Genomic DNA, 25,301 nt, shown 5'->3' on the forward strand with positions numbered 1-25,301 from the left:
CGCATCTTGGCCGACGTTTTAGAAGTTTCGTTATGACGTGATTGTGCTCACCACCTGCAGATGTGGGGGGATACAAGTCCCACGGAAGAGTAAGACCACTTGAAATCAACAGGAATGACAAACGAAAGCCCACAGATTTCAACGGACCTACTCTGAGTTGGAGTTCGTTGATTGCAACCTTTTATAACAGGTGTGTGTGTGGAGGAAAATCTTTGACATTCCAGGCATTGTTGAACTACAACTCCCATCATCCCTGGCCACTGAGCCATGCTTGCTGGGGCAGGTAGGAGTTGCCATTCAGCCTCAGCTAGACGGTCAGAGGTTCCCCAGACCCAAATTTGCAAGTGCTTCATTTTGGTCCTTTCCGAGTTGTCAGGGGCATCGTTCGGCTCGATTACTTTAACTGATTAAAGTCATATATTGCAGCCTCCGTTTGGGGATTTAAAGCAATAAAATCAGAGCTGGCCAAATATGTCCTTGCACGTCAGGGCAAAGGACAATATGGCTCCCTCCATTTCTCGTGCTGGGAAGTATCACCGGTGGTTGAATGTCTCTTCAATGCCGACAGTGGGAGACCATCCTCTCCTAGGGCAGCAAGCCAACTTAGGGGGGGGCTAGCTAAGGGGCTGCGAAGGAGCCCAGGCTGCAAGTCCAGCTCTACACTCACACATCCTCGCTGCCATTCCCCGCCTGCCAGCATTTGCCACCTGAGTGGCACCTGCCTCCCTCTATCTAGCGGTAGGACCGGCTCCTAGAAGAACGTCTCTAAGAGCCAGATTTTCAGATGTGGGGGGTGGAGATTCTCCGGCGATTCTCAGCTGCTCGGCCGAGCCGCAACCGGGTCGTTGGTGTTCAGAAGAGAAAAGCTGGTGAGAAAAAGACCAGTCTTTTGAGATGGCCAGAAAGGCGACCCCTTTGAAGCCATTCATTCTGCTGCTGGTCTGGGAACAGAGAAAGTCTCGGCACCCCTTCGAAAGGCGGCAGGGCATTTTCAAGGACAAATTCTGCCATCTCAGTCCTTTCGGGGACCCCAGGGAACTTGCCCCCACTGCTTTCATGAGCATGGGGGCCAGAGTCTCCTTCGCAGCGGCAATCCCCGCCCTTCTGCAAACCCCAGAGGCTGCGGGATCGGCAAGAACCTCTTCGTCTTCCTTGCCTTGCAATTTCATCTAGTTGATGGAGCCCGGGTCAGCCAAGGGCATGGTGTGGAGGACCTCATCCAGGAGCTGCAGGGCTCGGTGCAAGTGGACTTCGATCCAGCAGGGGGTGTGCTTGATGCTCTGGCGGGGGTAGTCCGGCCCCCAGCCCTTGACGAAGCTCAGACGGAGGATGCACAGGCGGCGGAGGTCGTCGACACCAATGCCGGCCGCTGCTGAGAGGCCTGGAGGGAGAGAAAGGGGAGAGTGCAAGGCTTGGCTGTGGCTGCGGCTGCGGCTACTGCAGCTGCAGCTGCAGCTGCAACACACCGGGGGCTGAGTGATACATGTTTTTCAACATCGTAATAGATCACCAGCTAAACATTGCGATATACAGTGGTACCTCAGGTTACATACGCTTCAGGTTACAGACTCTGCTAAGCCAGAAATAGTGCTTCAGGTTAAGAACTTTGCTTCAGGATGAGAACAGAAATCGTGTTCCAGCGGTGCGGCAGCAGCAGGAGGCCCCATTAGTTAAAGTGGTGCTTCAGTTTAAGAACAGTTTCAGGTTAAGAACAGACCTCTGGAACGAATTAAGTATTTAACCCGAGGTACCACTGTACAGTGGTACCTCGGGATGTGAACGGGATCCGTTCCGGAGCCCCGTTCGCATCCTGAACAGAACATAAGATGCAACTGCACGTCTGCGCGGGTTGCGTTTCGCCGCTTCTGCGCATGATGTCGTTTTGACCGTCTGCGCATGCGCAAGCGGCGAAACTCGGAAGTAATGCGCTCCATTACTTCCGGGTCGCTGCGGAGCGCAACCCGAAAATACCGGTACTTATCCTGAAGCGTATTTATCCCGAGGTATGACTGTATCGCCGTGTCTGAAATAAGGACGGAGCTCTATAGAGGCATTGGGTGGCTTCACAGTTTCCCCCTTTAAGCGAATGTTTATTGGCTCTTTTTCAGAGAGACTCCAGAACCCATTATCCACAGCAACTGCCCACACATTTTAATGCCTGGCATTCATTGGCTGGTTGGACGCAGACGAATGACGGGAGGAACCAGCTGGGGAACCCCGAAGGGAAGAAGGCTCAGAGCCCGGGGGCTGATGGTGGGACAACAGTGAGTGGTCAGAGGGAGAAAACTTGGAAGAGGAGGTGTTTGGAAATGAAGAGGCAACAGGGCATAGTGAGCAGGGAGAGTCTATGGCAGAGAAAAGTCCAAAAACAGAGGCAGAAGCTGAAGCAGGGGAGGATAGAGTCCGACTGGTGAAGAGTGTCTCCCCCTCCTGCTACAAGCTCCCCTCCTCCTTGGTTTCCCAGAACCAGAAGAAGCATGAAAAGGGCAGAGGAGCAAAGACAGGCACACAGACACAGTCTCAGATTGTTTGGGAAGGACCCGGGAAACATAGACAACTGTGGGGAGGTGGGGACCTTTAGTCTCGGCAACTGATCCATGGGGCAAGAAAGACCTACTGGGGTTGAGTCCCTGTGCTCCTTGGGCTAAGTCTGTGTGGATCCTGTTCTTTGCTAATAAAGAGTTAACTCCAGCATGGTCAGTGTGATTTACTGCCGGCTCGCTCCAGTCACTGGGCCCAGCACTGTCTAACAGCAAACTCCTATTTCTGCTGGTGCACCTCAGTGGGGGCGAATCCACTTGGCACTTACCCACAGCTGGTGCGATGCCCCCCACAGAGCCAGGCCCAGGAATGCTCCCTGACACAGCGGCCGCCTGAGCCGCTGCTGCCGCCTGCGCTGTCGCTGCTTGTTGGTGCATCTGGCGGTGGCACTGGCGAAGGTCAAAGACCTGCATGGAAAGGCAGGAGGGAGGACTCTGCGTTAGAAACTGCAGCACCTGCTGCAAGCAATGCTCAGGAAGGATGGCAGCTGTCAACCCGTACCACCAGGAAGGTGGCAAGGTGATAATATTAATGATAAGATGATGATAATAATTGAAATACTTTATTGTCACTTGTACAACTTGTATACAGTGAGATTACATGAGCACCCCCCACTCAGCTCTCTTAGTCTTAATTCCCCTCGTTTACTGACGCACACCCACCAAACCCGAAAGTCAGTTGCCCTGTTGTTATCTTTTCATTCAGCAGCCTAACAGCCCACGGACAGAAGCTGTTCTTTACCCTGTTGGTGCAACTAATCAGGCTTCTATATCTTCTGCCTGAGGGCAGGAGATCAAGAAAGTGCCGGCCAGGGTGTGAATCATCCCTGAGAATTTTCCTCACTCTCCTGAGGCAACGTTCTTCCGCTATTTCATCCAGCGGATTCACGGGACAGCCCATAATATCTCGTGCTGTATTCACCACCCTCTGTAGGCACTTCCTATCAGTTGATGTCAAACCAGCGTACCACACCGTGATGCAATATGAAAGGACACTTTCTATTGTTGAGCGGTAGAAGGAGATAATCAAATGTTGATTGACATCATTCTTCCGCAATACTCTGAGGAGATGGAGTCTCTGTTGGGCTTTCTTAACCACCTGGGTTGTATTTATTTTCTAGGTAAGTTCTTCACTGAGATAAACTCCTAGGAATTTAAAGGAAGAGACTCTCTCCACACAGCCCTCCCCGATGTACAGCGGGGCTAGTTCTCCTCTCTTCCTCTGAAAGTCTATCTCTTTAGTCTTGCTGATATTAAGGTGCAAGTTGTTCCCTAGGCACCATGTAGATATTTTTTGGACATCCCCTCTATATGCTGATTCGTCTCCACTGGTAATTAAACCCATTATGGTGGTGTCATCTGCAAACTTAATAATTGCAGTAGACAATAATTTTAATATTATAATTAGAATAATAATTAGACAGGCAGAGGTACTTGTGGTGTGCACAGACACCAGCAAGCCTATTCAGACACAGGATTCAGTTACATTGCTTTTAAATTTTCTTTATTTTACACTGAGTCAAACCAACAGCCCATGCAGCTTTATACTGTCTACACGGTCTGGCAGCAGCTCTCCAGGGTACCAGGCAAGGGACAATTCCAAGCCCTATGTGGAGATGCTGGGGAATTGAACCTTCGGTACACAAAGCAGATGTTTGGAGCTATGGTCCTTCCCTGTTAGATTTGCCCTTGGCAACCCTCTTGCTCCCGGGCCCTCAAAAAAAACCAGCACCCGCCCTGACCTTGATGTAGGCGCCAGGGTAGATCTTGTGCACAGCATCCCCCGGAGCACGCCCAGCCTCCCGGTCCAGGTAGTAGCTCTGCACGAAGACGGCGTGGTCGCTCAGACACCGCATCCAGACATCGCCTTCACCACGGCACTGCAGCTGGACTCCTTTCCCGATGTGCAGCCTGGAAAACAGAATACTCCAGTTCCCCTTACTGTCTGGTTCCCTGTCCTCTACTGTCAGGGGTAGGTCAGCAACAGTAAACAACAACAAATCACTCAGGGCCAGTGAAGTTAAATCTACCTTATATTCAAGGAGACGAACCACAGCTTAGGCCTTGCAGTTTCAGCAACTCTTCCTAGGAGGTCTTGCCCCAACAACACAGTTGCAAAGACCTTCCCATCCCTCCTTAAGGCTCCTCCTCTCTCGGGTTTTTTCTGTGCAGTCTCAAACCATGTCTGCACACAACTATCTTATCTTTTCATTTCTGTGTGTGTCGCAGCAACCTGCCCCAATTCCTCTCCGACCTCCGATTCTGGACTGCTCTCTGCCACAGAATCCACTAAAGAGTGCCACAGCAATTCTTCTTCGGTGGGTCTTGCCCCTAGGAGGCAGTTGCAGGGACTGAAGGCCCCCTCCTCCCCACAGCTGCCCTAAGCCTCCTCCTTTCTCAGGTTTCTCCCAAGCAATCTGAGACTGTGCCTGTGCAAAGCTAACTTCTTCTCCACGCTTTTCATGCCTCTTCTGGTTCTGGGAGACCAGAGGAGAGGAGAGTTTGTTGCAGCAGGAGAGGGAGACCAGCCTGACTTCACCAGCCTGATTCATCTCTGCCTCTTGGCCGTCCTACTCTCCAGTGTCACAGTCCAGTTTAGAGGCGGTCAAAGTCCTGGTGGAGGATGTCGGGACTGGGGGCAAGACGGCAGGGTGGGAGCAGGAACGAGAGTCCAAAAGCCAGGAGTCAGGAAAACAAGGGTCTGAGGGTCAGGAGTCAAGAAGCCAAGGGTCTGAGGGTCAGGAAGCGAGGAGTCAAGGAGCCAAACCCAGCAAGGCAGGAAGCGTGCTGCTGTGGCAAAGAGCCAAAGGGAAATGCTGACCTTATATCCCTTCCCGGCTCTTGCCACCTGGTGCTGTGAGTTACCAATCGGCCTCACCTGGGTGGCCGCACTTTGCCTCTTCAGAACAAACCTAGGAAAGCCCCAGTCCTGCGAAGCCCTACTGGTCACAGGGCCTGGCTCCTGCACGCACTCCTGACATCCAGTTTCTGCTACTGCCTCTGCTTCTGGACTCCTCTCTGCCACAGATTCTCCCTGCTCGCCAAAGCCTGTTGCCTCTTCTGCTTCCGACACCTCCTCCTACCAGTCTGCTCCCTCCAACAGCTCATCTTCACCCCACCACCAATCCCCGGGCTCTGAGCCTTCTTCCCCTGGGGGCTCCCTTGGGGGTTCCCCGGCTGGTACCTCCCACCACTCCGCAGCACCCAGCCGGTCAATGACTCCCGCTTCCTGCAACAGCCACTGTTCTGTGCTGCTCGGTGTTTAGCTAAAGTTGCCGTTCCGCAAACCTTAAGCCTTCCTCCACGAACCCTGCAGATAAACCCCATTCTGTCCCCGGTCGCTGCCACTTAGGCACTCAACCCCTCAACATCAGAAATAGCAGGGGTTTTTGCAATGGAAACCTGTGGCTCTGTGCGTGCACCTTTCACATTGAGGTCCAGTGCCGAGGGCCTTCTGGCGGTTCCCTCCCTGTGAGAAGCGAGGTTACAGGGAACCAGGCAGAGGGCCTTCTTGGTAGTGGCACCCACCCTGTGGAACGCCCTCCCACCAGATGTCAAAAAGAACAACTACCAGACTTTTAGAAGACATCTGAAGGCAGCCCTGTCTAGGGAAGCTTCTAATGTTTAAAAGACCACTGTATTTTAATACCGTATTTTTCGCTCTATAAGACGCACCAGACCACAAGACGCACCTAGTTTTTGGAGGAGGAAAACAAGAAAATAAATATTCTGAATCTCAGAAGCCAGAACAGTAAGAGGGATCGCTGCGCAGTGAAAGCAGCAATCCCTCTTGCTGTTCTGGCTTCTGGGATAGCTGCGCAGCTTGCATTCGCTCCATAAGACGCACACACATTTCCCCTTACTTTGTTGGAAGCTGCCCAGGGTGGCTGGGGAAACCCAGCCAGATGGGCGGCGTATAAATAAATTATTATTATTATTATTACTATTATTATTATATCTCCCTCCCCACTGCCCTGACCTGGCGCGCTCGCTGGTGTCGGTGCGGTGGACGTTCGAGAGCTGTCCCAGGCAGAAGCGGTCTCCGCCCGAAGGGTCCACGTATCCGTCCACAGTGACCACGGCGCAGTTGGCAGGCACCTTGAAGATCTCGCCCACTTGCACGTCCATCTCAAAATAGGCGATCGAGCACCAGAACTCAGGGCCTGGGGAGAACGGGGCATTCATCTTAAAAATCCGGGCCGTTGTGGGAATGGGGGAGAGAAAAAGGCAAATGAGGGAGGATGCGTCCCTTACCAGGGTGACTGGAGACTGGGGGCTGGTAGGGAGGCGAACCATGATGAGCAGGCCCTGAAATATAAGGCAAGGAGGGGTTTTGCGGTAAAGAGGGACAGGAATGGCAAGACCTTTGCTCTTCTGTTTCCTACATTCGCTATACAGTGGTACCTCGGGTTAAGTACTTAATTTGTTCTGGAGGTCCGTACTTAACCTGAAACTGTTCTTAACCTGAAGCACCACTTTAGCTAATGGGGCCTCTTGCTGCTGCTGGGCCACCGGAGCACGATTTCTGTTCTCATCCTGAAGCAAAGTTCTTAATCTGAAGCACTATTTCTGGGTTAGCGGAGTCTGTAACCTGAAGCGTCTGTAACCCGAGGTACCACTGTAACTCATTCCGCTTCCCAGAGCGGAAGTTTGAACCCAGGATTCCTGGCCCACAGATGCTCCCTAAACCACCTGTGAGCTTCAAACCTACTGTTGGACTCCAACTCCCAGCAGCTCCCGGTCAGCATGGCCAATGGTCAGGGATGATGGGAGTTGTAGTTCCAACAGTGTTCTTGGGACTCCAGCTGATTCCTGGGAACCTGTAGTTTTGTCAAGGGAGCTGAGTTGCTAAAAGGAGACCCCAATTCCACCACCCCCGAGCTACATTTCCCAGAATTGCCAGAGAAGAGGGACCAACTCTTAAACCACTTTGGGAATTGTAGTTCTGTGAGGGGGAACAAGGGTCTCCTAACAAGCCCCAGCACTTATAAAAACTACGGTTCCCATAATTCTTTGGTTTAAGCCAGGACCGTATAACGTAGTATAACTGCAGGTGCAGTTACGTGATTCCGCCACAAGGGGCAGCAAGATGAATAATGCCGTTTTTTGGGGGGAAAGTGAACTGCAGTGGAACCCAAACAGTGCTGCAGACACCCAGAGCCCTCCTTTTTTGCTTTTCTTTGCTTGCCAAGACGCACAGTAATGGTTTGAATGGTGAAGAGGAGGCTGAGGGTAACTCCGTCCGTTCTGCTGCTGCTGAGGAGCGGGGAGCGGAGGCGGGGTGGGCTCCTGGCTCCTCCCACCGGAGCTGTAGCTTGGGGTGCCGCCGTTCCCTGTCCAGCTGGTTGTCGAATCTTCCAGAGGCCCAGGGAAGGAAGAGAAGAAACAGGTGAGAGCTTATCATTTGAATGCCTCTGTCCTTCCCCCTGCCCGACAATGGCACCCTATACTTACTCTGGTAGGGCAGTTTGGGGGCGCACCCATTTTGCTGGGAGCCCGGGGGAGCCGGAGAAGGGGCTGGGGCGTGCGAGGGGGTGGAGATCTGAAGAAGACCCTCACCATGAAGGAGAGGGAGCAGGGGCCCCCCAGGAGGGCCTAAGAGTAAGCATGAGAGAGAGAGAGAGACCATTTTTATCTGCAAGCTACTATTGCAGATTCATTTCATTTCCCCGTCACATTGCATTTCTCTTTTACATTGCATTTCCCCAACATGTCACATTTCCCCATCACAGATCCATTGCATTGCCCCCATCATATTGCATTTCCCCATTGCAAATCCACCAAATTTCCCCAACGTATTGCATTTCCCAGTCATATTGCATGTCCCCATCGCAGGCCCATTGCATTGCCCCCATTATATTGCATTTCCCCATTGCAAATCCACCAAATTTCCCCAACGTATTGCATTTCCCAGTCATATTGCATGTCCCCATCGCAGGCCCATTGCATTGCCCCCATCATATTGCATTTCCCCATTGCAAATCCACCAAATTTCCCCAACGTATTGCATTTCCCAGTCACATTGCATTTCCCCATCACAGGCCCATTGCATTGCCCCCATTATATTGCATTTCCCAGTCACATTGCATTTCCCCATCACAGATCCATTGCATTGCCCCCATCATATTGCATTTCACTGTTGCAGATCCAGCACATTTCCCCAACGTATTGCATTTCCCCTTCACAGGTCCATTGCATTTCCCCATCACAAATCCAACCCATTTGAGAGGAGGCGAGAACAGTTCCTTTACCTTTCACTTATGTCTCCCTTCCTCCCTGCTGCTCCCCCCCCCCAAAAAAAAAGAAAAAGAAAGAACTTACCTGGGGGAGACAAAGGCAATGCGGGGTAGATGCCAGCAGTAGGATGGGGCGGTTCCGGAAGCTGCAGGGGCGATAAGGGCTGGTAGGGCTCTGCCTGAGGGTGGCCGGCCTTGATCCCAGGGCCGGGGTGATCTGCCGGCGGAGGAGGCGGGACCTCCATTTGGATACAGTCGGGAATGAATTCTTCTTTCACGAGCTGTGGGGCAGGCGCTGCAGGGGGGCAGGAAGAGGAGGCCGCTCAAACACAGCGAAGACGGGAGAAAACAAGCCCGCTGAATCAGCAACTGCTGTTCAGAACGACATCTGAAGGCAGCCCTGTACAGGGAAGCTTTTCATAGAATTATAGAGTTGGAAGGGACCCTAAGGATCATCTAGTCCAACCCCCCTGCAATGCAGGAATATGCAGGTGTCCCTTGCGGGGCTCGAACCTGCTGCCTTGGCATCATCGGCAGAACGCTCTAAGGATGTGATATTCTGTCGTGTTTTTGTATACCGTCGTACCTTGGTTCTCAAACAGAATCTGTTCCAGAAGTCCATTCGACTTCCGAAAACTGAGGCACGGCTTCCGGTTGGCTGCAGGAGCTTCCTGCACTCCATCGGAAGCCGAATCGGACGTTCGGCTTCCCAAAAATGTCCGCAACCTGGAATGCTCGCTTTCGGGTTTGCGGCGTTCAGGAGCCAAAACGTTTGAGTCACCAGGCGTTTGAGATCCAAGGCACAACTGTATTCTGTTGGAAGCTGCCCAGAGTGGCTGGGGCAACCCAGTCCGATCGACGGCATATAAATTGTCGTTGTTGTTGTTGTTCAGCAATACCTGTAAGGTCAGAGGTCCGCCCCCAGTCCTGTCCTAGGCCATCATCCAGAAAAACAAAGCAGGATTGTATCTCACCTGTATTCTGGATGTTCAGTCCTGTAAAACGAGAGAGAAAAGAAAGTGGTTGCGTTATATATCCTATGAGCTCCAGCCGACATTCTCTGAGGCCAGAAATGTGCTGGGCATCTTTTAAGATGTCCGGCCTAGAGGCTTGATTTGACTGAAATTTCAACGAGGAACCAGCGTGGCACCCTTTCTGGTCCAAGCCCCTCCCTTCTCCCCAGCTAATCTCCTAGGCCAAATGACATGGGCTGACATATTTTCTGCCTCGCAATGGGTGTGTCTGACCATGTGCAGAGTTGGCTTGGGAGCCCTTTCAGGGGCCCAAAAGTAGGGTTGGGATATTCAAAGGTTAAGAAAGAGAAACAAGCTCTTCCTCAGCGAAACAATAAAAATTATATTCCAAGTCAAACTGTGGTCAAATTGCCTCTGAGCATGTCCAGACAGCACGCAACAGAGAGACAAATTGTCCGTGTGTACACACACACACACATAGCTAAGGTCAAATACCTTCCAAGGGCATGCAAAGTACATTTTCTCTCAGCGGAGCAATTAATATTTTGTTTTGAAAAGCAGCTACAGTCAAGTTGCCACAGAGTGTGTACACTGCCAGTTTTCATCTGAATGAGGTGGTTTGAAAAAGCAACACCAGAATGAATTTAAGGACGTGGTGCCTCCGGGCAATTGAAGATTGTCTCATCCAGAAAACCTGTAAGTTAAAGTATCGTTGCGGGAGAGGGGGATAATGAAAACATGGAGCACACAATGTAGGTTATTATTATTTTAATTCCTGCCCTCCTGTTTTGGCAAACTTTCAGTCGGTGGAGATGCCAGGCTGGGCGTAAGAAATTTGGATCGGTTGGCATAGCAACCTGCTAATATCCACTGTGTGCTCTGTGGAGTTGAATATTTCCATTTACAGAAAGGTAAGAAGGCAGGTATGGGACGCGGGTGGCGCTGTGGGTTAAACCACAGAGCCTAGGACTTGCCGATCAGAAGGTCGGCGGTTCGAATCCCTGTGATGGGGTGAGCTCCCGTTGCTCAGTCCCTGCTCCTGCCAACCTAGCAGTTCGAAAGCACATCAAAATGCAAGTAGATAAATAGGTACCACTCCAGCGGGAAGGTAAATGGCATTTCCGTGTGCTGCTCTGGTTCGCCAGAAGCGGCTTAGTCATGCCGGCCACATGACCTGGAAGCTGTACGCCGGCTACCTCGGCCAATAAAGCGAGATGAGCTCCGCAACCCCAGAGTCGGCCACGACTGGACCTAATGGTCAGGGGTCCCTTTACCTTTACCTTTAAGAAGGCAGGTGGAAACAGCCAAGTGCCCTTTGGCTGCCTTGGGAGCAGAGGTGATGTTAGGAGGCTCAGAAACAGCAGCAGAGAAACTTTCCTCTCTGTCTCCAGACGAAGGGCCGCATCCCATTCTGAGCAACTTCCTGGGGGCCATGTGAGGATGGGGGGGCAGAGGCAAAAGGCGTGCAAAATTTACCCTCGTACAGTAGGCCACACACATTCACACAACCCTCGCTTTCCTCTATCCGAGAGGCGCGATCTAGCCATGCAAGGAGAGAGTGCAAAGCGAGGGCCGGTGAGGGAGTGTTCTGAGGGCCGGATGGAGAGACCCAGAGAGCCGCATTGGGTTCCCGAACTTGAGTTCCCACTCTTGACACCCCAGTGCCCTATTCCGAAATAGATCCACTGAGGCAGCTGTGGGGGTACTCGGCTTCTGTAGGCGCCACCCACGAGGGACCCACTCACCGATGCCCGGAGATACCACCCGCTCGTAGTGATAGGGGTTGACGCAGACGCTGTCGTACTTGAGGTCGAAGGCGAACTGGCAGAACTTGACGTGCTTGAGCTCGTTCTTGTGCAAGTCCGGCCAGCGCCACAGGCGGGAGTAGATCACGTGGGGGAAGCCTTTGCGCCCGGCCACCTGGTTGCGGGGAGAAGGGGGTACGTGGAGGGGGAAAAGATGGCAGAGGACACCGTTAGTGCAGGAGCGGAGATGGCGAGGGCAGATGCAGACACTCCAAGTCTCCCTATTTTCCAGGGACCGTCCGGGATTTACAGAAGCCGTCCTGGTTTCTGATTTCCCCTATTTTCATCAGAGAAATGTTGGAGGGTATGGAGTTAGGCGACCCCCGAGCTAAGGAGATAAGTAACTATGCAACCTTTAGAAGACATCTGAAGGCAGCCCTGTATAGGGAAGTTTTTGTTTTTTTTAATGTTTAACGTTTTATTACGTTTTTATATACCTGAAGGAGCGTCTCCACCCCCATTGTTCTGCCCGGACGCCTCGGAGCTGGACCTGTGTCTGGGCTGAACGATGGGGGTGGAGACGCTTCTTCAGGTATACAATGTTACCTCAGGTTAAGTACTTAATTCGTTCCGGAGGTCCATACTTAACCTGAAACTGTTCTTAACCTGAAGCACCACTTTAGCTAATAGCGCCTCCTGCTGCCGCTGTGCTGCCGGAGCCCGATTTCTGTTCTCATCCTGAAGCAAAGTTCTTAACCTGAAGCACTATTTCTGTGTTAGCGGAGTCTGTAACCTGAAGCGTATGTAACCCGAGGTACCACTGTACTGGGCTGAGGCTGTTTAGGGCTTTAAAGGTCAGAACCAAGACGTTGAATCATAGCTGTCAACTTTTCCCTTTTCTTGTGAGGAATCCTATTCGGAATAAGGGAATTTCCCTTAAAAAAAGGAAAACGTTGACAGCTGTGCTTTGAATTGTGCTCGTAAACGTAGTGCTCAGGCACTCCTGTTGCCAGAGCTGCAAATTCCATGTATCTCACAGCAGAGAAGGAATCAATTTCCCCATTTTCCTCCAACTCGATGGAAGAAAATACAAAACAAACAGGCGTAGTTTTATCCCCTCCACCCTCCGCAAGAACCTTCCTTTCTTTCCTGGGGGGGCGGTGCATGCATGTGTTGTGGACAGGGCCCTCACACTCATTTTTGGCCCTCGCACTCATATTTCCCCATACGGTTTCTGGCTGACGCTGAATTCAGACATAACAACAGGCCCCCCCCTTTCCCCGCGGCTTCAAGAACTAGACAGTGACTCATCCTCTGGGCAGACAGGGAGGGAGGGGGCACAGCGTGGCTAGCAGAGAAAAGAAAGAGATTTGTTTGGGGGTGAGGGTTAAAAGGGAAGGGGTTGGTGACCCCCACCCCGCAAAATGAAACCTCAAGAGTCCTCTTTATCTGGTGATCTGTTGGGCGGGGGTCAAAAATGGGACACGCACACACACAACACGCTGCTTCCATCCAAGCCAGCAATAATCCCTCCCAAATTTCAAGGCCTTTTGAGAAGGATTTGCTTTTCGCTCTTTGGGTGGGCTCCGATTTAAAGAGACAAAAAAACAGACACAGCTGTCGCCTTTCCTTGTCCCGCCCCCCAATATATAATTATTATTCTTAATTTAATTCATTAACCCTTCACCCTTAAGTCCCTGGCTGGGTTATATTAGATTAAAAAAAACCCCAAAACTTACAACCGCAAGGAATAACACCAAATAACTATAAAAGCAACAATAAAAAGCAACAAAATCCAGACATATATTTAGATTTGCAATGGTTCTGTGTTAGAAATCTTCACTGCTGTTTTCTAAAGAGAGATTACTTTTACCTCATGGGATGTGCGCGCGCAGGAATATAATTGGTTTAATACTTCAAACTGCCTCAAAACCTCTTTGCCAATCGATAGTATATTCAAATCGCCACTACCCTACCCCAATCACGGTCATTATTATTTTGTCCGATTTCAAGAGGCAAAATCCTAAGGCAAAAAAGTAGGTCAAGAAGGGATTCAACAATCCCCAGGAGATGTGGGGCAGGGGCTCCTGGACTTAAATCCCCTTCCTTATTTGTACAGCAAGGGGTTGTAACACACACACATACAAAAACAACACACACACACTTTTCTAGCCTTGGCCAAACTCGAGGGTTTCCCACTGCAGCCTTTCTCAACCTGTGGGTCCCCAGATGTTGTTGAACTACAACTCCCATCACCCCTAGCTAGCAAGGCCAGAGCTCAGGGATGATGGGAGTTGTAGACCAACAACATCTGGGGACCCACAGGTTGAGAACCATGGCATTAGGGCATCTGATTGGCCGCTGTGAGAACAGGATGCTGGGCTGGATGGGCCCTCATTGACTGGATCTTCTCCAGGACTCTTCTGATGTTCTTATTGTCCCGCCCCCCGCACTGGGTGTTTTGCACTACAAATTCCATCAGCCCCTGGCTAGCACAGTCAATGATCAGGGATGATGGGAGTTGTAGTTCAAAACATCTGTCGGTCTGGGCAGTTCTGAGTCACTCATTGTTTAAGATGGAAATGGAGGGAGGGTGGTCGACAACTTTGGGGAATATGGCAACCCCAGCCATGATAGCTGGGGCTGATGGGAACTGTACTCCAACATCATCTGGGGGGCCTTGGGCTCCCCAACCCTGCTTTATACCTCTGAAACGTCCATTAATATATGTCAGAATGTGTATTAATATATGTTAATATAAATCCAGACGGTGACAGCAGTCACGAAATTAAAAGACGCCTGCTTCTTGGGAGAAAAGCAATGACAAACCTAAACAGCATCTTAAAAAGCAGAGACATCACCTTGTCAACAAAGGTCCATATAGTTCAAGCTATGGTTTTCCCAGTAGTGATGTATGGAAGTGAGAGCTGGACCATAAAGAAGGCTGATTGCTGAAGAATTGATGCTTTTAAACTCTGGTGCTGGAGGAGACTCTTGAGAGTCCCATGGACTACAAGAAGATCAAACTTATCCATTCTGAAGGAAATCAGCCCTGAGTGCTCACTGGAAGGACAGATCCTGAAGCTGAGGCTCCAAGACTTTGGCCACCTCATGAGAAGAGAAGACTCCCTGGAAAAGACCCTGATGTTGGGAAAGATGGAGGGCACAAGGAGAAGGGGGTGACAGAGGACGAGATGGTTGGACAGTGTTCTCGAAGCTACCAGCATGAGTTTCACCAAACTGCGGGAGGCAATGGAAGACAGGAGTGCCTGGCGTGCTCTGGTCCAGGGGGTCACGAAAAGTCGGACACGACTAAATGACTAAACAACAACAACAATATAAATCCAACCTCTCAGACCAAGTGGGCAGCAAGAGTCCTTTGACAGTAGGCCACACACTGATTCAAATTTCCATATTGTAAATTAAAAGTGTTTGTGATGTGTTCTATACTATTTAATTTACACTATATATTTATATTATGTGTGTATGTGTGTATAATATGACACAATTGGTAGTCTTAATGTATTTCATTATTAAACCAACTGAATACACAAACAGATGGGTGTGTTTTCATTGACAACGCAAAGGGATTGCTTTAAGTTAATGCTTTAAGAGGTTTTTTTCTTGAACAGACCACCCTGATTGGTTGGGATATGAAAGAGCCTGTGGCGCTCCAGCGACATTGCTGGACTCCCAAGTCCAACCAGCCCCTGACCATCAGCCATGCCGGCTGGGGACGATGGGAGCTGGACCTGACAACATCTGGAAGGCTCACAGTTCCCCAATCAATGGTTTAAAATAGGCGCAAGCTTTTGGGCCAGACGGGATCTTTTTTTAAAAAAAAGATCTTCAATAACGAAGTTGTTGCTGAAATTCAAAACTCCGTCTAGATTTTAGAAGTTGAAAAACTTGCTTCAGACATGCTGTTTTCCACAGCGGCTAAGCAGAAAGGCTCCGTGGCAGAGAACACCTGGTTGGCATGCAGAATGAGGCAGGTCTCATAGACACACTTTTTTTGTGCTTTAGAGGATGGATGAGGACCCTCAGGCTCTGAACTTGCCATCCTCTCCTGGGCTCCACTGTGCACCCTTTGTGCTCCTGCTGCGCTGGGGTGCATAACTGAACCCTCATTGAGAGGGGAGCGGGTCTGCGAGCGAGCGAACTAGCCCACCGCACAAAAGTAATGTTTATATTCATTGCTCTGTTCACGCAGTGGCATGTGGCCCTTTGAAGGTGGCCCAGGAGGGACAGCGGCCCTCAGTCTGAACAAGGTTTCTAGCTAGAGACTCTGATCTCACCACCTGGGAGACGCATTCACAGCATACATTTAGGTAAATAGAAATCGTGGGACATGTTTTCTTGTTCTTCCTTTTGTGATATCCGCCACCATTTCATTAATCCAATTTTACAAAGTAGGAAAATCCAAATATTGATTATCTTTCGACTGACCGGTCTCCTGAGATTACTGCCAAAATACCTAGATTTCTTGTGCAGCAGCCATAGCTTGTCGGCGTAGGATCTTGTTTGAACTACTGACACCTCAAATTGTTCCTCATCATTTTAATATAATTACCTCATATTCCCTACCGTTTTTTATATTTTACATTGTTTCTAACACCTGTATTTAATATTGTACTTAATGTATCCTACTGTGTTTTCTGTCTTTTGTTTTCTTCCCTCCTTCTCAACTGGTTATTGGCCGAAATAGATTAATGCAACCATTCAAATCACCATTACGTCACTTTCAACAGTCATGGCTTCCCCCCAATTAATTCTGGGAGTTGTAGCGTGTTAAGGGTGCTGAGAGTGGCTCGGAGAACCTGTTCCCCTCCCAGAGCTACAATTCCCAGAGGGTCCTGCGAAGAGGGGCTAAACCACTCTGCAAACTATAGCTCTGTGGGGAGAATAAGTGAGGCCTCTTCGCAACTCTCAGCATCTTAACGAACTACAGTTCCCAGGATTCTTTGGGAAGGCTGGAACTTAGTTGAATACAACTGTATGGTGCATTGAGATCGAGGTTGAATCCTGACAAGACAGAAGTACTGTTTTTGGGGGACAAGGGGCGGGCGGGTGTGGGGGATTCCCTGGTCCTGAATGGGGTGACTGTGCCCCTGAAGGACCAGGTGCGCAGCCTGGGAGTCATTCTGGACTCACAGCTGTCCATGGAGGCGCAGGTTACTTCTGTGTCCAGGGCAGCTGTCTACCAGCTCCATCTGGTACGCAGGCTGAGACCCTACCTGCCCGCGGACTGTCTTGCCAGCATGGTGCATGCTCTGGTTATCTCCCGCTTGGACTACTGCAATGCTCTCTACGTGGGGCTACCTTTGAAGGTGACCCGGAAACTGCAATTAATCCAGAATGCGGCAGCTAGACTGGTGACTGGGAGTGGCCGCCGAGAACACATAACACCGGTCCTGAGAGATCTGCATTGGCTCCCAGTACGTTTCCGAGCACAATTCAAAGTGTTGGTGCTGACCTTTAAAGCCCTAAACGGCCTCGGCCCAGTAGACCTGAAGGAGCGTCTCCACCCCCATCGTTCAGCCCGGACACTGAGATCCAGCGCCGACGGCTTTCTGGCGGTTCCCTCATTGCGAGAAGCGAGGTTACAGGGAACCAGGCAGAGGGCCTTCTCGGTAGTGGCGCCCGCCCTGTGGAACACCCTCCCTTCAGATGTGAAGGAAATAAGCAGCTATCCTATCTTTAAAAAGACATCTGAAGGCAGCCCTGTTTAGGGAAGTTTTTAATATTTAACGCTGTACTGTTTTTAACACTTGATTGGGAGCCGCCCAGAGTGGCTGGGGAAACTCAGCCAGATGGGCGGGGTATAAATTATTATTATTATTATTATTATTATTATTATTATTATTATTATTTATTATGATGTGTGCCCCTGGGAACCATAGTTTGTTAAGGGTGCTGGGAGTTGTCAGGAGACCCCCTGCTCCCCTCAGAAAACCGCAGTTCCCAGAGTTCCCTGGGAAGAGGCACCGACTCTGGGAGTTGTAGCTTTGTGACAAGACCTGACAACAACTCCCACCAACCTTAACAAACCACAGTTCCCAGAATCCTTTGGGGGGGGAGCCATGGGTGTTTAAAGTTGTACCGAGAAAACAAAAACTTCACGAAAGAATGGGAAAAAATTATAACTTACTTAGGAGACCGCTGTAAGCAGATGAAAACATTAGCAGGATTTTAATCGCACTTGCAATGTGACAAATAAGGTGGTTAATATGGAGAGATATAAAACATAGACGAGGATAGAATATGCAGCTGAAAACGTTGAAATTAGGACCCAGTGACGGGATGAGGGGAAGTCGCGAGATTCAGAGAAATCTTAAAATGCGGCTATGTATTTGGCATTGTTAGAAATCCAATTTTAAAAATTAATATAATTTTTATTAGTTTTCATTTTGGAAAATATGTATATAAGTGTGTTTACAGTGTTATGTAGTGTTCTTTGTTTTGCTTTGTTTAATTTCTATTTTTTGAAAAAATAAAATAAAAATTAATTTAAAAAAATAATAAAGTGGTATCATGGCGCTTTAAATGTGTCGTGTGAATGTGGCCTCAGTGGGGAGACGGTAATGCCTCTAGCTGAGGTGGTGGGGCGGTAGTGGCGCTGTTGTTCCCATGCGCAGGCTATGCCACCCCGAAAAACCACAGATTTACCTGCAGGCGGCCATCGAGGGTGCGCTGGATGGTGACGCACTTGCTGGGATGTGCGCCGTTGGTGGTGATGGCCGTGATGAGGGAGTCCAGCTCGTCCTTCTTCTCCTTCAGCTTCTTGACCAGGCTCTCGATGGCCCGCTTGGCGAACGACTCGTTCTCCCCACCCTGCCGGTGGCACATCAGGCTGTGCACAATGCTCAGGCACGCATCGCTGCTGCTGGGCTGGCTCAGGGACATGGCGGGAGCAGCGTCGTTCTGGATGGGGGGGGGGAGAAGCCAAGCAGACAGCCATCAGCCTCCCCCACACCAAATAATAATAATAATAATAATAATAATAATAATAATAATAATAATGGAGATACACAATTTGTCAAGTTTCCCCAAGGAAGAAATTGATCTTTTAATTGAACTTTGGAACTCATTGCCACTTGATATCAGGCAGGTCCCTTCCCTTCTTTTCAGCATCAGCTAAAAAGGTTTTCGTTTAGAGAAGCCTGCCCGGGTATCCAGAACACTGGTGTGTGTTTTACACTGTTTCTAATTTAACTTTTTAAAAATCACTTTATTCATTTTATTTCAAAGCAGTTTGCGGGAGCGGGGAGATAAAGCAATGAAATCGTCAATAGGAAAAATGGACAACAACAGCTTAAGACTTCTGAGAAGTTAAAATTACAATAGACAAAAAAAAGAGAGATAATTTTATTAGAATCGTAGAATTGGAAGGGAGCTTGAGGATCATCTAGTCTGACCCCACTGCAATGTAGCTGTCCCATACGGGAATCGAACCTGCGACCTTGGCATTATCAGTACCAAGCTCTACCCAGCTGAGCTACCTTGGATTTCTTTATTTCTTTCTTTATTTTTTACAATTGAACAGTGTCTAAATTTCACAAAATAAAATCAATAAACAAACAATAGGTTGTCCGAATCTTTCAAGCTACGGGGCGGGAACACTTTATTCAAGGGCTGCTCAATGCTCCAGGCAGTATTTCAAAAGGCTGGCAGCCTCCAGACTCAAAACACCATGTTGTGTTTTATTAGATTATAAACCTGAGGACAGAGATTGGGTTTCTTTTCTGTTTTTAGTGAACTTGTAAAATGCTCCGGGAGCCCTTTTTTTTTTTGGCTGACGAAACTCTTTTAGTAAATAAACTTACAAAATTCTTTTACTAAACAAACTTACAATAATAATTTTTAAAACAACAACCAGATTCAGGAAAACTGGTGGAAAGCCTTGCTGAAGACAGAATTACCGTATTTTCCGCTCCATAAGACGTACCTGACCATAAGGCGCACCTAGTTTTTAGAGGGGGAATGCAAGGGAAAAAATATTCTTTAAAGGGAGCGCTGAGCAGAGCCTGTATACATCCCAGGCTCGCTCAGCGCTCCCTTTAAAGAGCCGCGCGGACCATGTGTGCGGCGCTTGCAGGCTTTTCCCCGAGGAGGGAGAAGGGCAGCCTATCACTGTTCCTCCTCGGGGAAAAGCCCCCAAGAGCCGCACACACGCTCCGCGCGGCTCTTTAAAGGGAGCGCGGCTCTTGGGGGCTTTTGCGGGAGGTGTGGGAAGTGAGAGAGCCTGCAGAGGCTTCGCGTGGCGCAGCGCTCCCTCTAGAGCCAGTGTGGTGTAGTGGTTATGAGCGGAGGACTCGTAATCTGGTGAACCGGGTTCGATTCCCTGCTCCTCCACCTGCAGCTGCTGGGTGACCTTGGGCCAGTCACACTTCTCTGAAGTCTCTCAGCCCCACTCACCTCACAGAGTGTTTGTTGTGGGGGAGGAAGGGAAAGGAGAATGGTAGCCGCTTTGAGACTCCTTCGGGTAGCGATAAAGCGGGATATCAAATCCAAACTCTTCTTCTTCTTCTAGCTGTTCTGGCTTCTGGGATAGCCCGCAAAGCCTGCATTCGCTCCATAAGACGCACACACATTCCCCCTTACTTTTTAGGAGGGGAAAAGTGCGTCTTATAGAGTGAAAAATACGGTAACTAGCGAACAGATGAAGAACAAGCCTTGTTGAAGCAGAACCAGCAAGGCTGCTTGAAGGATAGGTCCCGTCACACCAACCCGGGAGAGTTTTGAGAGTGTCAATAGGCTTATAGAGGTGGATCCAGTCATTATTGTGGGCTTAAAAAAAAAAAGACTTTTGATAAAGTCATACACACCAAAGACTCCTGATTATTTGGGAACATGAGATGAAAGGGCTGGTGGGTTGACAACTGGAGAAGGAACAGGAACTAGAGAGAAGAAACACTGTATTTTTCGCTCCATAGGACGCACCAGATGATAGGACGCACCTAGTTTTGGGGGGGAGGAAATAAGGGGGGGGGATTCTGAATCCCAGAAGCCAAAACAGCAAGAGGGATCTGGCTTCTGGGACAGCCAACGAAGCCTCCACAGGACAGCGGGATGAAGGCACCCCGCTGCCCTGCGGAGGCTTTGCGCCGCTAACCCTGAAGCTAGAACAGCGAGACGGAGCGCTGTGCAGCGCTCCCTCTCCCTGTTCTGGCTTCTGGCTTAGCCGCACAGCCTGCATTCGCTCCATAAGACGCACACACATTTTATAGAGCAAAAAAGACGGTAAATGGACACTGCTCCCAATGGAGAGATGTGGAAAGTAGAGTCCCACAAGGACTGATATTGGGACCTGTTAAGGGTGCTGGGAATTGTAGCCCTGCGAGGGGCAAACTACAGTTTCCAGGATTCTTTGGGCAAAGCCACATGTTTTAAATGCATGGTGTGTTTATGGGACCCTCAACAGTTCAGGGAAATGTTTTAGCACACATAAACAATTTCAAGCTGTTGGGGGGGGGACCTGGTAAAACCTGCCACAGTTCAAGGATTCTATAACATTGCTTTAAAAAATTCACGTGATTGCTTTTTGTGTGTCAAGGGCAAGTATGAACTGGGGGGGGGGAATACAAAACAACCCCCTCCCAAATGATTCAAACTTATCTGCATTGCCTTGAGAACTAGAAATTTGCTTGTTTCTGTTTTAATGAAAAGGGATGTCCGTTGGTGGAGGAGCTCTGAGCTCAATTCCAAACACTTTGTCACAAATACTGATAACACACACAGAGCGCAGGTTTTACAGCAAATGTGCTCCTGCAAGATGTAGTGACAGCAAAACATTTGGATGGATAATTTGGAAGAGCATTAGGCAAATGAACGCAGGATAAAGCTACCAATGGCTATGCTCTAACACAGGGGTCAGCAAAATTTTTCAGCAGGGGGCCGGACCACTGTCCCTCAGACCCTGTGGGGGGCCGGACTATATTGGGGGGGGGGAATGAACAAATTCCTATGCCCCACAAATAACCCAGAGATGCATTTTAAATAAAAGGACACATTCTACTCATGTAAAAACACCAGGCAGGCCCCACAAATAACCCAGAGATGCATTTTAAATAAAAGGATGCATTCTACTCATGTAAAAACACACTGATTCCTGGACTGTCCACGGGCCGGATTTAGAAGGTGATTGGGCCGGATCCTGTCCCTGGGCCTTAGTATGTCTACCCATGCTCTAACTACACTGTCGGAGGCAGTATGCTGGGAATCGCATGCGGGGAGCACGCTGTTGAGCTTAGTCCTCGCTTGTGGGCTTCCCATTAAGATTTCTGGCTGGCCAGTGTGAGATCAGATGGCCCTTGGGCCTGATCCAGCAGCTCTCGTGTTGTTAGATTATCGCTCTCCACTACCCACTGAGGGCTAGAAACTTACTCGATCCTTTTTACCGAAAGGGGGCATTCTTAGGATGCTTGTAAGATTATGCTCACATGATCACAGCGGTACCTCAGTTTCCAAATGTAATCCATTCCAGGAGACTGTTTGGGTTCCGAAATGTCTAAAAGCCGAAAACTCAGTACGGAAGCCTCAAAACAGAAAACTCAATATGGAAGCCACGTCTCATGTTCGGCTTCCGAGGCGCGTTTGAAAACCGAAGCATTTGCTTCCGGGTTTGTGGCGTTTGAAAACCGAAACGTTTGTCAACGTTCTGAAACCGAGGTGCCGCTGTGTTTTATTATTATTATGCTCTGTAAAATGTGTTCTTAATGTGGTAAAACGCCCGGGGATCTTTTCATAGAGTCATAGAATCACAGTTATAACGGACCTTAAGGACCATTTCATCCAACCCCTCACAATGCAGGAATAAGCAACTGTCCCATATGTTTACCAGCTCCATCTGGTACGCAGGATGAGACCCTACCTGCCCACGGACTGCCTTGCCAGAGTGGTGCATGCTCTGGTTATCTCCCGCTTGGACTACTGCAATATGCTCTACGTGGGGCTACCTTTGAAGGTGACCCGGAAACTACAACTAATCCAGAATGAGGCAACTAGACTGGGGACTGGGAGCGGGTGCCAAGACTACATAACACCAGTCCTGAAAGACCTACATTGGCTCCCAGTACATTTCGGGGCACAATTCAAAGTGTTGGTGCTGACCTTTAAGGCCCTAAATGGCCTCGGTCCAGTATACCTGAAGGAGTGTCTCCACCCCAATCGTTCTGCCCGGACACTGAGGTCCAGCGCCGAGGGCCTTCTGGTGGTTCCCTCACTGCGAGAAGTGAAGTTACAGGGAACCAGGCAGAGGGCCTTTTAGGTGGTGGCACCTGCCCTGTGAAACGCCCTCCCACCAGATGTCAAAGAGAAAAACAACTACCAGACTTTTAGAAGACATCTGAAGGCAGCCCTGTTTAGGGAAGACTATTGTATTTTAATATTCTGCTGAAAGCCGCCCAGAGTGGCTGGGGAAATGCAGCCAGATGGGCAGGGTATAAATAAATTGTTATTATTATTATTATTAGGATCGAACCTGCAACATTGAAGTTATCAGCACCGCGCTCTAACCAACTGAGCGCTGTATAAATTGAAATCATCACAATATCTGAGCTGAATACCAGATTACTGAGCTGAATACCAGATTACTCACTGCAAACGCTGATGCACTCAGCACTGGATTTTGGTGGGGTGGGGAGTCTCTTGAAGCATTTTGGGGGAAGTGCATGATGGGAAATATATGCTAATAGGTGAAGAAGGGCGGTCATTGGTTTGCTTCAGAAACAGAGGTCAACAGCTGGGGGTGGAAGAGACATGGGCCGTGAATAAACTGAGCTTCCTGGTCCAGGGACAGTCTACCTCTTAAGTTCCTGTCCTGGGGGGTGGGTATAAACAGTGGGCTTCCTACAGGCCTCCTGGAAACAGGGACGAGTTAATCCAGCAGGGCTCTCCTTACAGAAATAGCCATGGCTGTTGAGAATGAAGCCTCCCTATTCACACGCAGTCTACTGAACTGATTTCTTTCCGCAGGGCCTGTAAGACAGAGTTGTTCCGCCTGGCCTTTGGCTTGGAGCCAATTTGATTCCCTCCCTCCCTCTCTTTCTTTTTTTCTTTTCCTTCTCCTCCTGCGATGAGGCTACATTTTCATATTTTAATGTTTCAATATTTTAATGTTGTATTTTTAATTTTGTTTTTAAGTTGTAATCATTTAACTTTGCTTGTAAGCCGCTCTGAGCCCGGCCTTGGCTGGGGAGGGCGGGGTATAAATAAAAATTATTATTATTATTATTACCTGCAAAGGCCAGGTACTAGGAAGAGAGAGCAGGGGTGGGCTGTTGCTTGTGGGCTTTGTTGCTTCTTCCTTTCAGAGTCAGGATATTGGGCTAGATGGGCATTTGACCTAACAAAGATCTTCTTAGGTTCTTAAGGACTGGAGCAGAGATTTGGGTCAGGGCTGGCAACGTTCCCATTTATATATATCTCCCTCCCCTACTATACACACAGACACAAACTGGGTCCCTTCAGAGTCCCTTCAGGAAGAGGGCTGCCTGTACTACACTTTATATAAGCATGTTTACATTATGCAGATTTCCAGCAAAACCTCTGTTGCCTTGACCCAATTTATTATGCAAATGCTTTTACTACTTTCCAGGAATTATTCTGGAATTCACAGAGAGCAGAGATAAGGGGCCATGAGCAAGGCTCTGAAGTATCCGACTTCTAAAGCGGTACAGGGAACTCTCCAAATATTGTGGGACTCCAACTCCCATCGTGCAGCGCACCCAGCGGTCATGGATAATGGGAGTTGTAGTCGAGTGATGTCTGGAGAGCCACCGATTCTCTCCTAAAGGACGGGCACCTCATTCCGAAACTTCCCGAGGCTTTCTGAGATTGCACCCGCCTATCTTCTATCCTTGCTTAGAACCATGAGAGCTAGTAAGTTTGCCCGGCTTAGAAAGGAAAATAAAGCTGAGGTTCTTTGGAACGTAACTGACCAGCCTCGCTGGTCAAAGATATATCTAAGCCAGAAACGAACCTACGTGAGACATAAGACAAAAATCTCTGGAAGGAGTGAGGTGGAAAAACAGTCACCGCTGAGCCGGACAGAGCAATGGTCTGAGTCAGCACAAGGCGGATTCCTACATCCGCATTTAAATCAGGCCTTTATTAGAATTGTAGATTTGGGACCCCAAGGTTCATCTAGTCCAACCCCGTGCAATGCGCGGGTGGCGCTGTGGGTTAAACCACAGAGCCTAGGACTTGCCGATCAGAAGGTCGGCGGTTCGAATCCCCGCGACGGGGTGAGCTCCTGTTGTTCAGTCCCTGCTCCTGCCAACCTAGCAGTTCAAAAGCACGTCAAAGTGCAAGTAGATAAATAGGTACCGCTCCAGCGGGAAGGTAAACGGCGTTTCCGTGCGCTGCTCTGGTTCGCCAGAAGTGGCTTAGTCATGCTGGCCACATGACCTGGAAGCTGTACGCCGGCTCCCTCGGCCAATAAAGCAAGATGAGCGCCGCAACCCCAGAGTCGGTCACGACTGGACCTAATGGTCAGGGGTCCCTTTACAACACAGAATACATTTGACCATGAGGACTACAAGCTTAGTGTTACATTTAAAGGAAAGGCCACAAAGTCATTGGTTGAGAATATGCTTTGCACACACAGAAGATACCCAGAGTCTGAAGAGTCACTGCCAGTCCGAGCTGAACAGACCAACATTTTGACTTGGCTTAAGGCCACATTCAGGGAGGTGACCGTCGCCCACCTAATCCTGGAATAAAAAAAGAACGGATGTAGCATCAATAAAGGAACGTGCTTGTGCCAGGATGACGGGAGTCATGCGAGGGGTAAAGGATTCCTCC

The 25,301-nt window shown here is 49.4% G+C and overlaps 1 protein-coding gene across 3 annotated transcripts in view; it reads right to left on the reverse strand.

The window, feature by feature from the left end:
* Positions 1–204: 204 nt before the first annotated feature.
* LOC128403693 (mothers against decapentaplegic homolog 4-like) overlaps positions 205–25,301 on the reverse strand; it is a 33,808-nt gene continuing 8,711 nt past the window's right edge. For 2 of the 3 annotated variants that reach the window (XM_053368699.1, XM_053368700.1), the window contains exons 2-12: positions 18,165–18,419; positions 11,496–11,670; positions 9,676–9,771; positions 8,862–9,071; positions 7,995–8,135; positions 7,739–7,894; positions 6,795–6,848; positions 6,520–6,703; positions 4,283–4,451; positions 2,810–2,948; positions 205–1,381 (exon numbers count right to left, since the gene is read on the reverse strand). In XM_053368699.1, the coding sequence (XP_053224674.1) occupies positions 1,170–1,381; positions 2,810–2,948; positions 4,283–4,451; positions 6,520–6,703; positions 6,795–6,848; positions 7,739–7,894; positions 7,995–8,135; positions 8,862–9,071; positions 9,676–9,771; positions 11,496–11,670; positions 18,165–18,401 (1,773 nt within the window). In that variant the 5' untranslated portion in view covers positions 18,402–18,419 and the 3' untranslated portion in view covers positions 205–1,169. The remainder of the gene's footprint in view (positions 1,382–2,809; positions 2,949–4,282; positions 4,452–6,519; positions 6,704–6,794; positions 6,849–7,738; positions 7,895–7,994; positions 8,136–8,861; positions 9,072–9,675; positions 9,772–11,495; positions 11,671–18,164; positions 18,420–25,301) is intronic. The other variant, XM_053368701.1, reaches the window with a different exon arrangement.

Source organism: Podarcis raffonei, chromosome 16 (genome assembly GCF_027172205.1).
Source record: "Podarcis raffonei isolate rPodRaf1 chromosome 16, rPodRaf1.pri, whole genome shotgun sequence".
Lineage (NCBI taxonomy): Eukaryota > Metazoa > Chordata > Lepidosauria > Squamata > Lacertidae > Podarcis > Podarcis raffonei.